At 44.1% G+C, this 12458-nt stretch overlaps 2 protein-coding genes across 5 annotated transcripts in view; one reads left to right on the top strand and one right to left on the bottom strand.

The window, feature by feature from the left end:
- cnksr1 (connector enhancer of kinase suppressor of Ras 1) overlaps positions 1–2863 on the top strand; it is a 128276-nt gene extending 125413 nt beyond the window's left edge. For all 4 annotated transcript variants that reach the window (XM_036962457.1, XM_036962458.1, XM_036962456.1 and 1 more), the window contains 2 exons: positions 414–595; positions 1057–2863. In XM_036962457.1, the coding sequence (XP_036818352.1) occupies positions 414–595; positions 1057–1494 (620 nt within the window). In that variant the 3' untranslated portion in view covers positions 1495–2863. The remainder of the gene's footprint in view (positions 1–413; positions 596–1056) is intronic.
- Positions 2864–9940: 7077 nt separating this feature from the next.
- On the bottom strand, positions 9941–11983 carry si:dkey-221l4.11 (claudin-23). The gene has a single exon (XM_036963052.1). It carries the CDS (start codon positions 11727–11729, stop codon positions 11073–11075), a length of 657 nt encoding a protein of 218 aa, XP_036818947.1. The 5' UTR covers positions 11730–11983; the 3' UTR covers positions 9941–11072.
- Between the last annotated feature and the right edge of the window lie 475 nt (positions 11984–12458).

Here is a 12458-nt window from a genome sequence, read left to right as displayed (position 1 = left end):
GCTCTGTCCTTACTCATTTTTTTTATTCTTTCCATGGTAATTTCTTTAAAAAAAAAATATATATATATATATATATATATAAAATATGGTGGAGAGTTAACGCACTGTTAGTTTGGCGGTACCCTCTTTTTTTTTTTTTTCAAAGTTAGGCAGGAAGAGGACAGAAGAAGTGGTGAGGTTTTGGATATAGTGATGTGGGATTTTGTTTTGTGAGGTAGAGGGCAAGGTGAGTATGCAGCACAGGGGATGTTTGTTTTTTAAAGAGGGGTGGGGGGTGGGGTGGTGCAGTTTTAATGAAATGAGGATATATCATTAAAGAAAGACAAAAGGTCTCTCTCTCTCTGTACATCTCTCCCTCTTCCCCCCCCCCCCCCCCCCGCACTCTCTCTACCCCCAATCCCCCCTCCCACCAGGAGCTCCGGAGGATGAGATGGGCGTGCTGTTCCACCGGCTGAATGAGGGTGGCGTGTCCCTGATCGGCAGCGACAAGCTCACAACTCACGACCACTTCCGCAAGTCCTTCATCCGGCGCAACAAGAACCCGGTCATCAACGAGAAGGCCCACACGCTCCGCGTGCTGCAGAGCACCCTCAAGGTTCGGGTTGACCCTCCGAGCTCAGAGCCTCTTTAGCTAAGTGGTGTCCCCTGAACTTGACCCACATCGCTCCTTATGTGTACTCCTTATTTGAACGCATTTGTATAAGTGCCCTATATGGGGATTGTATCCACAAGTAGTCTCACTTTTGACCGATGGTATGCTCTTATTGTTGTCTTAATTTGTTCTCTTTCATACAATTTGAGCCGTTTCTAAATTGGGTTGTCTTTGAAAGAAGATCTCTTTCCACAAGTGGTTTTCCCCATGACCTACAATGTTGTGAAAGGAACAGGCATAGCAGCAGGAGGTATGGCCCGGTCTGTGTGACTTCACCTGGAAAAACTCCTGGCCCCAGTTCACGTAGCCCGGGAAAACTCCTGACCCTCATTATAGTGTACTAATATAAACATTTCATTTACTATTATGATGTGAATGACCGTCTGTTCTGAATGTGCTTCTAGGATAAAGAGGCGGAGCTCCAACTCATTAACAAGGTTCTGGAGGACTCTGATCTGACGTCGCAAAAGTACCGCCAGTGGAAAGAACATAACGAAGACCTTCACCTGGTGATCGAGAAACTGGCTGTCCAACGGGCTAAAGCTGTAGCCACGGCAAGGGTGGGGCATAAAGAGGACCAGGACACACCCCCCGTACCGTCACCCGGGAAGCAGGTCGCTGTGGAGACGGGGGGTTGTGTGTGTGGACTGAGCCTTAGTGACGGGGAGATGCTGGTGGATGCGGAGCCGTTGTTGTCAGGCCCGGTGAAGAATGTGGGTGACTTGGATGTAGAGCCACAGTCCGAACACTCATCGACTGCTGAGAGCAGCACAGACCAGCAGAGCAGCAACACAGCCGACGTAGCTAGTCAAGCTAGCCCAGATAATTACTTCTACATATGAGACACCAATGGACTGATCTGATGATGGTTTTTCTAGTTTCCATCAATGATTATTATAAGGGTCTGGTGTTTTTTCCAACCATATGACCTAAGCAGGAAAAACTCATGGCTCAAGTTACAGCTGTGATACGTTCCAGGATATTTTTCTGGTCAGTAAAAAGTGTGGCCCCTCAGGATTTTTGCTTGGTTTTTGTTGATAAGAAAGACGGGCTTTGTCTATCCAAACCTGAATTCGGTATTCATATAACAAAAAACTAACAATTTTGCCAAGTATCACTCTATTGATAGATATATATACTGTATTCATGGGATATTATGGGCTGTCTTAGTTTTCTACTATTGCATTATTATTGCAGATTTTAAAGGAGATTTTACAGGTAAATGATATCTATGTGCTTTATGCCTGTTATGTACATATAATTTTAAATGTCATGTAACAAGATGTATTGGCCTTTTTAAACTTAGATTGTATGTATTTTTGCACAGAATAAGGTCCGATCTTGCCACATTATGAAAATTGTTATTATAGATCAAAGACAATTATTCATTTTAATCTGAGGTTAACATTGAAGACTGTTCCAAGATGTGTTCCCAAGTGTGTGTGCGCGTACGTGCTTGTTTTCAGCTGGGTTTGTACAATGCATCTTGAATACACTGAGTATTTGTACACTCAGTGTAAATTGATTCAATATATTCCGATTGAGCAATAGCGATCCTCACTGGTGACTGAGCAAGCGACTGCTGTAAAGAACAAATGATGAACGCATAAATTTGATAAAAGTTTAATGATCTATTTCAAGTAGCCATTGTCCTACACTCTTAGAACAAAAGGGTTCCAAAAGGGTTAGGTCTCCATAGGAGAACCCATTTTGGTTCCAGGGAGAAAGTACCCTTTTTGGTTTCAGGTAGAACCCTTTTGGGTTCCATGTCGAACCCTCTGTGGAAAGGGTTCTACATGGATCCAAAAACAGTTCTACCTGTAACCAAAAAGGGTCCTTCAAAGGGTCAAAGACCATCTTCAGCCCCCCCCCCCCCCCCCCAGGCAAGTAGAGCGACCCGGCCGGGTGCAGAGTAAGCTGGGGGGCAGCCTATGATGAGGTCTGTTGGGGGGTGTCTTCTCCAGCTGTGTGTGTTGTGATGTCCTATGTGATGATGAAACTGTCAATAAAATGACATTACACTTATTGATGAAATTTGTATTGATATTTGTCTGGGACTTTAGTTTTGCATTCATTGCTGAAAAAAGTGATGAGGAAAGTGTTGACAAGGTTGTGGTAAAACTCTCATTGTATTTGTCATATTCTTTGTAAACCACAGGTGTAGACTAAGAGCTTCCTTATGGGCTCTTCCCAACAATGCAGAAAAAAAAAGGTAATACCATGAGATATAAATACACAATGAGTACCTTGGCTGTATATACAGGGTATTTGCTAAGAATTTGCATGATAACAGCGGGCACCTTCTGATAATTTCTTTGGAAATCAACACAATTGGGAACAACATTGTTACCTCTAGTATCAAACGATGCCTACTTGTTTTTGGTAATGAACCTCAAACAAACAAGCAGTTAATAGGTTGTTGCTGTATACAATATTACCATGTAATTTATCAGTAAATATATTGAACTGAATATCAACGTAACATGAAAAATGTTGGTCCCATGTTTCATGAGCTGAAATAAAAGATCCCAGAAATTTTCCATACACACAAATCTGAATTCTCAAATTTTGTGCACAAATTTGTTTACATCCCTGTTAGTGAGCATTTTATCCTTTGCCAAGATAATCCATCCACCTGACTGGTATTGCATATCAAGAAGCTGATTAAACATGATCATTGCACAAGTGCACCTTGTGCTGGGGACAATAAAATGCCACTCTAGCCAGCAGCATACCACCCTGCATACCAAGCAGGGTTGGTCCTGGTCAGTCCCTGGATGGGAGACCAGGTGTTGCTGGAAATGGTGTTGGAGGGCCAGTAGGAAGCACTCTTTCCTCTGCCCTAAAATATATTCCAATGCCCCAGGGCAGTGATTGGGGACACTGCACTGTGTAGGGTGCCGTCTTTCAGATGGGTGAACGGGTGTCCTGACTCTGATGTCATTAAAGATCCCATGGCATTTATCGTAAGAGTAGGGGTGTTAACCCTGGTGTCCTGGCTAAATTCCCAAACTGTCCCTCAAACCATCACGGTCACCTAATAATCCCCAGTTTACAATTTGCTCATTCATCCCCCTCCTCTTCCCTGTAACTATTCCCCAGGTCGTTTCTGTAAATTAGAACGTGTTCTCACTTAACTTACCTGGTAAAATAACGGATAAAATAAATGTAAAAAATGAAATAAAATGTGCAGTTTTGGCACAATGCCACATGTCTTAAAATAAAATTTAATTTGATTTGAAGTTTTGAGCGAGCATGTAAATGGCATGCTGACTGCAGGAATGTCCATCAGAGTTGTTTCCATAGAACTTAATGTTCATTCCTCCAACTTCGTTTTAGAGAATTTGACAGCACGTCCAACTGGCCTCTACAACCGCAGACCACGTGTAAGGACCTGCACATACGGCTTCTTCATCTATGGGATCGTCTGAGACCAGCCTCCCGGACAGCTGAGGAAACAGGAGTATTTCTGTCTGTAATAAAGCCCCTTTGTGGGGAAGACCTAACCCAGGCCCACCCGTGGCTGTGCCCCTGCCCAGTCATGTGAAATCCATAGATTAGGGCCTATTGAATTTATTTCAATTGACTGATTTCCTTACATGAACTGTATATTTTTGTTCAGTATACATCTCTGTGCTGTAAGATCGTTTTTTATCACTGACAGGTTTGAATATTGTTTAGTTCCCTACGTTTCCTCCTCAAATACTTCTCCAAGACACTCGCTGCCATGCAGTGGTGTAGTCCAGGGTTTTCTAACTTTCTTCTGGTGTCCCCCTGGGTGCATGTTTAGCTTTTTACCCCTAGATTTCAAATAATGTAAGCTTGACGATGAGTTGGTTATTTGAATCGGCTGTTGGGGCAAAAACCCGAAACATGGCCCCAGGAAAGTTTCTAAAATGCCAATAGGCTCTGCGGTTTCATAGACAGAGATAGAAATATCCATTCTAAATTTAGAAAGAGGTGAAATAATAGATGCAACAACTATCATGGGTTGCAAATATGACTAGGATAATGCATTTGGCTGCAAGACGATGAAAGAAAGTTCATTTGAAAACCAGTAGAAATGAATAGCCATATGAGGAAGTCTTTAAAATAATTGCCTTAGTATTTCTATGGTGGGATTTTGGCTATAGTCTACTTTGCCGCAAGGTAAGACATGCCTCATAATACGAAGGAAAACATCCAGGTTTCCAACCATTAAGAAACAGGACAAATATAATGATAGATCTAACTGTCTTCTGGTAGATGGAAAGGCTTTCACGTTCTGAATTAAATATTAACTAGCTACAAAGTAGCATATGCCTTCCTGGCAGAATGATATCATGATTACTTGCAATGATGTTTGGCCACTTGTTTTGCAAACTCCATCTCGTGCATAGCCGCTGGAAGTAGGGGTGCTGAGGGTGCTGCGGCACCCCCTGAAAAATCGGAATATAATAGTTTTTTTTATGTAAATGCTCATGTGTGTTACACAAACAACAGTTGTAGGTACACCAAAAAATCTAGTAAATGTATTGGATTTTTCCCAGACCTCAAAAGTTGTGGTTTAACTTTGAGAGCGAAAACCTGGACAATTTTGAAAATCAGAAACCTGTGCATTTCTGACTCAGTTGACAGCTTCATTTATATGTTTCAATAATAGGCCTACTATTAGCCAACTTGAACAGTATAGAAGTGAAAGAGCAATATGGGATTTATAATTTTAGGTAATCCAGAGTGTATGTCACTGTTTGCTATATAATTCTTAACGCCTTTCCTTCGCCGGGTGGGCCATTTGGAAAATTGTTGGCAAAATTAGAGTATACCCACTTCTCCAGGTACCACTACACCACTGCTGTGATGGTTACCTCCCCGACAAAAACTTGTAAATCTCATTGGACAGGACGGGTGCCAGTGTGTGTGTATGAATTTTGATGAGCAATGTGTTTGGGTTTCTTCTTACTCATTGTGTGAATTAGCAAAATGATCTTTGTGCTGGGCCAAGAACACAAATATTAAGATAAAAGTGGTAGCGCATATCTTTACAAACCCACCCGTTCCATGTGTCTAAAGACACTTAAACATATTTAATTAATAATTACCCTCTTTGCAGGTTTCAAAACAGAATGTCCGTATAGGGCTCAATTAACTAGGCTACAATACTTCACAGCCTGTTGAAAGTTAGCCTGCGATTAGCTTTCTATATCGTTAGTCCCTGAAGGCAGCTTGTGTTTAGAGGATTACATAGCATTTACACTATACAAGCAGCACTCGCCTAGCCATGCTAGCCTCACCCTCATGTGGGTACTAAGCAAGCTAAGTAGTGCCACATATCAACAGCCATTGTCAGCCAGTCCAGTAGGGATTGGAAGTTATGGTGAGCTTTGATTGGTTCCATTAGTTCCACTTTCCCCAACTTTAGTCCCGCCCTGTTCAGCTCCCTCGCTTGTGCTCGCCTCGCTCAATGGTCCCGGCCCACTCCTCTCTCGCTTTCCTTCCATTGAATGTGAATGGCTCCGGATGTTTCGCCGTGCATTGGCGCTTCCTCGTGTAAATGGCCCGTTTCACAGCAGGACCTGTGAACATAAAGCATCTCAGAGTAGGAGTGCTGCTCTTTGATAAAGGTCCCTGTGGCCTAAAAGTCCACTGTAAACTGATCCTAGATTTGCACTACATGCTTTATGAATACAGGCCCAGGAATCTAGGTGTAGCCTGGCGTAAGTAGGGCTTATCATTGTAAGTACAAGCTAGATTCTTCCAAGGTCTTGTGACATGTTTGCTAGTCAGTATCAATGAAATACCCAAGACCCATTCTGTTTCTGTGGGGCGTATTTTGAAATCACTTTTCTCGCAATGGATGTGGATTTCTGTGTCCCATAGGTCAGTGACGTGAGTTCCTCAAATATTTGCTCTGTAATTAAAAAGTCCATTGTAGTTCATTCTGTGCATTGCAATTTCTCGTGGAAGGACGCATGTAACACAACTGGTATTGTAGGACGTGGAATGCAATAAGTTCACCACAGGAGTGCACAGGTTTTTCAACACTAATGATTTCAATGCTCTAGCTGCAGACCTCATCTCTCAGCCCCCTCTGTATACTGCCACCTACTGGAGACCTCATCTCTCAGCCCCCTCTGTATACTGCCACCTACTGGAGACCTCATCTCTCAGCCCCCTCTGTATACTGCCACCTACTGGAGACCTCATCTCTCAGCACCCTCTGTATACTGCCACCTACTGGAGACCTCATCTCTCAGCCCCCTCTGTATACTGCCACCTACTGGATACCTCATCTCTCAACCCCCACATCTCTCAGGCGCTCAGTGACGAACTGCCAGGGAAAACAAATCCCCTCTTTCAATTAGCTCCTGGATGCTTCTCTTTCTATTGGCTTCAAAATCAAATCAAATGTATTTGTCACATACACATGGTTAGCAGATGTTAATGCGAGTGTAGCGAAATGCTTGTGCTTCTAGTTCCGACAATGCAGTAATAACCAATGAGTAATCTAACCTAACAATTCCAAAACTACTACCTTATACACACAAGTGTAAAGGGATAAATAATATGTACATAAAGATATATGAATGAGTGATGGTACAGAACGGCATAGGCAATATGCAGTAGATGGTATCGAGTACAGTATATACATATGAGATGAGTAATGTAGGGTATGTAAACAAAGTGGCATAGTTTAAAGTGGCTAGTGATACATGTATTACATAAAGATGCAGTAGATGATATAGAGTACAGTATATACAGTGGGGCAAAAAAGTATTTAGTCAGCCACCAATTGTGCAAGTTCTCCCACTTAAAAAGATGAGAGAGGCCTGTAATTTTCATCATAGGTACACTTCAACTATGACAGACAAAATGAGAGAATAAATCCAGAAAATCACATTGTAGGATTTTTAATGAATTTATTTGCAAATTATGGTGGAAAATAAGTATTGATTGAATATGTCCATGAACACACCAGCCAGCTGGTCTGCGCATGCTCTGAGGATGCGGCTGGGGATGCGGTCTGGGCCTGCAGCCTTGCGAGGGTTAACACGTTTAAATGTTTTACTCACGTAGGCTGCAGTGAAGGAGAGTCCTCAGGTTTTGGTTGCGGGCCGTGTCAGTGGCACTGTATTCTCCTCAAAGCGGGCAAAAAAGTTTTTTAGTCTGTCTGGGAGCAAGACATCCTGGTCCGCGACGGGGCTGGTTTTCTTTTTGTAATCCGTGATTGACTGTAGACCCTGCCACATACCTCTTGTGTCTGAGCCGTTGAATTGCGACTCTACTTTGTCTCTATACTGACGCTTAGCTTGTTTGATTGCCTTGCGGAGGGAATAGCTACACTGTGTATTCGGCCATGTTTCCGGTCACCTTGCCCTGGTTAAAAGCAGTGGTTCGTGCGAATGCTAACATCAATCCACGGTTTCTGGCTTGGGAATGTTTTAATCGATGCTATGGGTACATCATCATCAAGGCACTTTCTAATGAACTTGCTCACCGAATCAGCGTATTCGTCAATTGTTGTTGTTGGACGCAATGCGGAACATATCCCAATCCACATGATCGAAGCAGTCTTGAAGCGTGGAATCAGATTGGTCGGACCAGCGTTGAACAGACCTGAGCGCGGGAGCTTCCTGTTTTAGTCTCTGTCTGTAGGCTGGGAGCAACAAAATGGAGTCGTGGTCAGCTTTTCCGAAAGGAGGGCGGGGGAGGGCCTTATATGCGTCGCGGAAGTTAGAATAACAATGATCCAGGGTTTTACCAGCCCTGGTTGCGCAATCGATATGCTGATACAATTTAGGGAATCTTGTTTTCAGATTAGCCTTGTTAAAATCCCCAGCTACAATGAATGCAGCCTCAGGATATGTGGTTTCCAGTTTGCATAGAGTCAAATAAAGTTCGTTCAGGGCCATCGATGTGTCTGCTTGGGGGGGAATATATACGGCTGTGATTAACATCAAAGAGAATTCCCTTGGTAGATAATGCGGTTGACATTTGATTGTGAGGAATTCTAAGTCAGGTGAACAGAAGGACTTGAGTTCCTGTATGTTGTTATGAACACACCATGTCTCGTTAATCATAAGGCTTACACCCCCCCCCCCCCCCCCCCCCCCCCCCGCCCCTCTTCTTACTAGGGAGTGGTGCGCGATGTGCCCGTCTCCGGAGCCTGACTAGAAGGCCGCTTCGTCTGTCCCTTTTACAGCGTCGTTGTTTTGGGTCGCCGGCTGGGATCCGATCCATTGTCCTGGGTGGAAGGCAGAACACAGGATCCGCTTCAGGAAAGTCATATTCCTGGTCGTAATGATGGTGAGTTGACGTTGCTCTTATATTCAGTAGTTCCTCTCGACTGTATGTAATGAAACCTAAGATTACCTGGGGTACCAATGTAAGAAATAACACGTAAAAAAACCAAAATACTGCATAGTTTCCTAGGAACGCGAAGCGAGGCGGCCATCTCTGTAGGCGCCGGAAGTGCCTCGTTCTATGGGTCGCAGTAGCAGCCATATTTTTTTTAAACTTCATTTCGATTTGCCTATCTGAATCATAATATCCTACTGTTCCTGCTTTATATGCTTATAAGTCTTTTAGTTCATGGAAGCCTGTTTGTGTCACTATCTCAATGTTTTTGTTGTCTTGTTTATTTCATTATATTTGGGAGATAACGACTTTAACCATATTATGTATTATTGAAATGTTATAAATTATGTTGGATGATGACAAGGGGAGAGGGGCATGGGAGATGAGGCCTGATAGATGTGAGGGGCCTGAAAGATGAGGGGGAGGGGCCTGAGAAATGAGGTCTCCAGAAGGTGTCAGTATAGAGAGAGGCCTGAGAAATGAGGGGCCTGAGAGATGAGGTGGACCCCTCTCGATCATTTGGAAAAATCAAGATTTCGCAAGGGTTTGCAACTTTGGAATTTCAGAAGGGGAGGTGCAAAGAGATGGGGTGGAGCTACCGCCCTGCTTCCACTTAAATGTTCTAACAAGTCTGCAGTCTGCCCCCAGAACTTAATCGAGCATCTGATGCAATTGCGCAAGATTTTAGTTCTGACCTTCCGAGATGATGTGCATTGTATTCTGTTATATATTCTCTTCTACCTCTGCCAGCTTCTGAATGAATGGAAGGTGTGTGTGTGTGTGTGTGCGCGGGCGTGCGTGCGTGCTCGCTCGCTCGCCAGTTCCGTCTTCACACAGACACTGTTATTGTTGGCTTTTCAACCATGGCAGTGCTGACGTGTTGACAGTGTGAGTTGTGAATATTATAGTTTCACTAAATAATCATTACAAACTCCAATGACAGTGTTTGTTGCACAGTTAACAAACCTGTTTATTCACAGTAGAATCATAGTAACAATACATGACATACTGACAACTACTATACAGTTCCAAATGACATAGAAATAATATGTTTTCCCCGTATATTATCTCTACACTACAAACAGTATAAACATCTTGATAAAATCTTCACAGTCATCAATAGGATTTGGCATCTGTAATGTATGCCTGACTTAAAATTCTATACAATCCGTGATTTAATTCTTTGAGGTATTGTCAAAAATGGTCAACAACTAACACTGCTTCTAAAGCTTAAGTCCTAAATATGCCCTTAGATCTAAGATTATCCCTAAATCATATACATTTAGTTTGACACAGAAGTAGTAGGGTCTGCTGTATGCTCAAATATTGTGTCCGACAGAAACCATGACTTAATGAAAATCAGGAAAGAAAGAGAAAGTATTAGACAAAGGGCAAAGAGTTTGCAAAGGCATGGGTAGTAGGCTACTACAACTACCTACAAGGCTGACATCAAAACATTGCTTTGTGACAGTTCTATACTTTTTTTTGCAGTTAAAGGCAACATTAATACTTTTTTTTAAAGGTTATCATCTCCAAGTTAAACACCACAGTGCCATACAGCTTCCTTTACAAAAGTTAAAGTTCATCATCCTTCATACACCCTCTGTGCCAAATGAACAAAAGACTCCCACCACTGAACCCAAACCATCCACAAACACCCTTTTCACACTGTTGTGTTAACCAGGGGCAGAATGGCCAGCTGGCGTTTCGGGTAAATTTTTAGACCAGTATCCCTTTCTAGCTTGGGTTTTTGCACAAATGGATCATTATTTAGCTAATAATGGGGGCTTCAAGGAAAAAATTGTCCGGTTTGGGGGCTTCGAGGAAAAACAATGGCCAGTGTTTTAGAAATGCCAGTGCCAATTTCTGGTCCCAGTCTGCCCCTGGTGTCGACCTGAACCTTACTGTGTTGGCTTAGATATGTTCTTTTCACAATGCCCTTTTCAGCATTGTTCTAGCAACTATGGTGGAAACATACCAAGCAATTGCAGTACAGCTTGGTTCGGCTTTTGCTTGGCTTTGTAGTGTTAAGGGTAAATCCAATTCATCATCTTCACTCACAGTAACTCTCCCCCAGTCTCCACTAACAGCTGACGTCGTACACCTCTGTGTCCTGCTTGTTCTTCAGCTGTGAGCAGGAGGGACATCTGGGCCGAATCTTGAAGCTGAGCAGTAGCGCCACCCCCCCCACCACCTGTACACATCCCCCCACCCAGCCGAAGTAGAGCGACCCGGCCGGGTGGAGAGTGAGCTGTGGCAGCCTATGATGAAGTCTGTGGGGGGGTGTCTGCTCCATCCCCAGTATTCCAAGGTTGTGTGTGTACACCCCCAGGGCGGTTAGACTCAGCAGGCCTGACAGCGCCACTAGCAGGCCTCCCGCCGCCACCACGCTTCTCAGAGGCAGGTCGGTCCAGCACCTCACCCCCACACTGGCCAGCACAATGCCGGCACCACACAGGAACAAGGAGCTGAGCACAAGGCCTTGCGCCAGCCTCACCTGTGGGTCGCTCTGGTAGGCGCCTTCTACTGGCCAGCACTGCTTCAATTCCGAGTGGGCCACCTGTAGGCAGCTCTCCCATAGGCCATCGGTGCGCAGGAGGAGGCGGGGCTCAGCCCCGGCCACACCCACTAGCTGGGTCTGCCCCTCCCTCCACTGGGGCGTGATGGCTGCCATGAAGACCAGCACCAGGCCCAGAGGGGCGAACACGATGCCCATCACCATGGAGGCCGGGGTTTGCATGCTGCTGCTGGGTAATTTCTGGGTAATGGAGTTCTGGATGGGCTTCTGGATAATGTTCGACTCTAAGTGATGGTGGTAATGAAGGTCGACCTGTGGTGTAGGTTGACCTTGTTCAGAGACAAAGGATGGATGGTGGATCTGAGATCGTGGCCAGGTGAGTCACAGACAGTAGACGTCAGTCACACCTTGAGGTAGGACACCGTCAAGCTACAAGGAGGAAAGAGGAGACATAAGACATTACCTCACCCAGTACAAAACCTTGCACTGACGCAAATATGACTGAATGTCCTCTGACCACAAACTCCAATTGACCTAATTTGGAATGTGCTGGATTTCATCCCCGTCTCTGAGAGATCAAACGGTCTTATATCTGGTGTAACTGTCTACGTGACAGATCTAAATGGTTCCCTTCACCTTGCTGTGGTCTTCTACGCATCCTTCACTCCTCACTGGGCTGAGAGAGAATATGTACATTGTTACGTCATGCCAATAAAGCGAGAGAGAGTGAGTGAGAGAGCATATGGCTTCAGTGGTCTGCTGGAGGCTAGGAGAATTTAGATGCCCCTCTGTTGCTAAGATACACTAACCTGGCCAGTCTCACAGCCGCTTTATTACACTTGGAAACGTCGGATTGAAAGATACATTAGTCAATGAGTGTGTGTGAGTGCCTGTATATTCATACTGTTGAAGTCGGAAGTTTACATACACTTAGGTTGGAGTCATTAAAAC

The sequence above is a fragment of the Oncorhynchus mykiss genome, chromosome 25, assembly GCF_013265735.2.
Source record: "Oncorhynchus mykiss isolate Arlee chromosome 25, USDA_OmykA_1.1, whole genome shotgun sequence".
In the NCBI taxonomy this organism is placed as follows: Eukaryota; Metazoa; Chordata; class Actinopteri; order Salmoniformes; family Salmonidae; genus Oncorhynchus; species Oncorhynchus mykiss.
The sequence above is the reverse complement of the archived record's forward strand: the minus strand, read 5'-3'. Positions and strand labels throughout refer to the sequence as shown.

What these genes read in the sequence shown, in the direction of transcription:
- si:dkey-221l4.11 (XM_036963052.1), bottom strand. Translation starts at nt 11,729, where the DNA reads ATGCAAACCCCGGCCTCCATGGTGATGGGCATCGTGTTCGCCCCTCTG.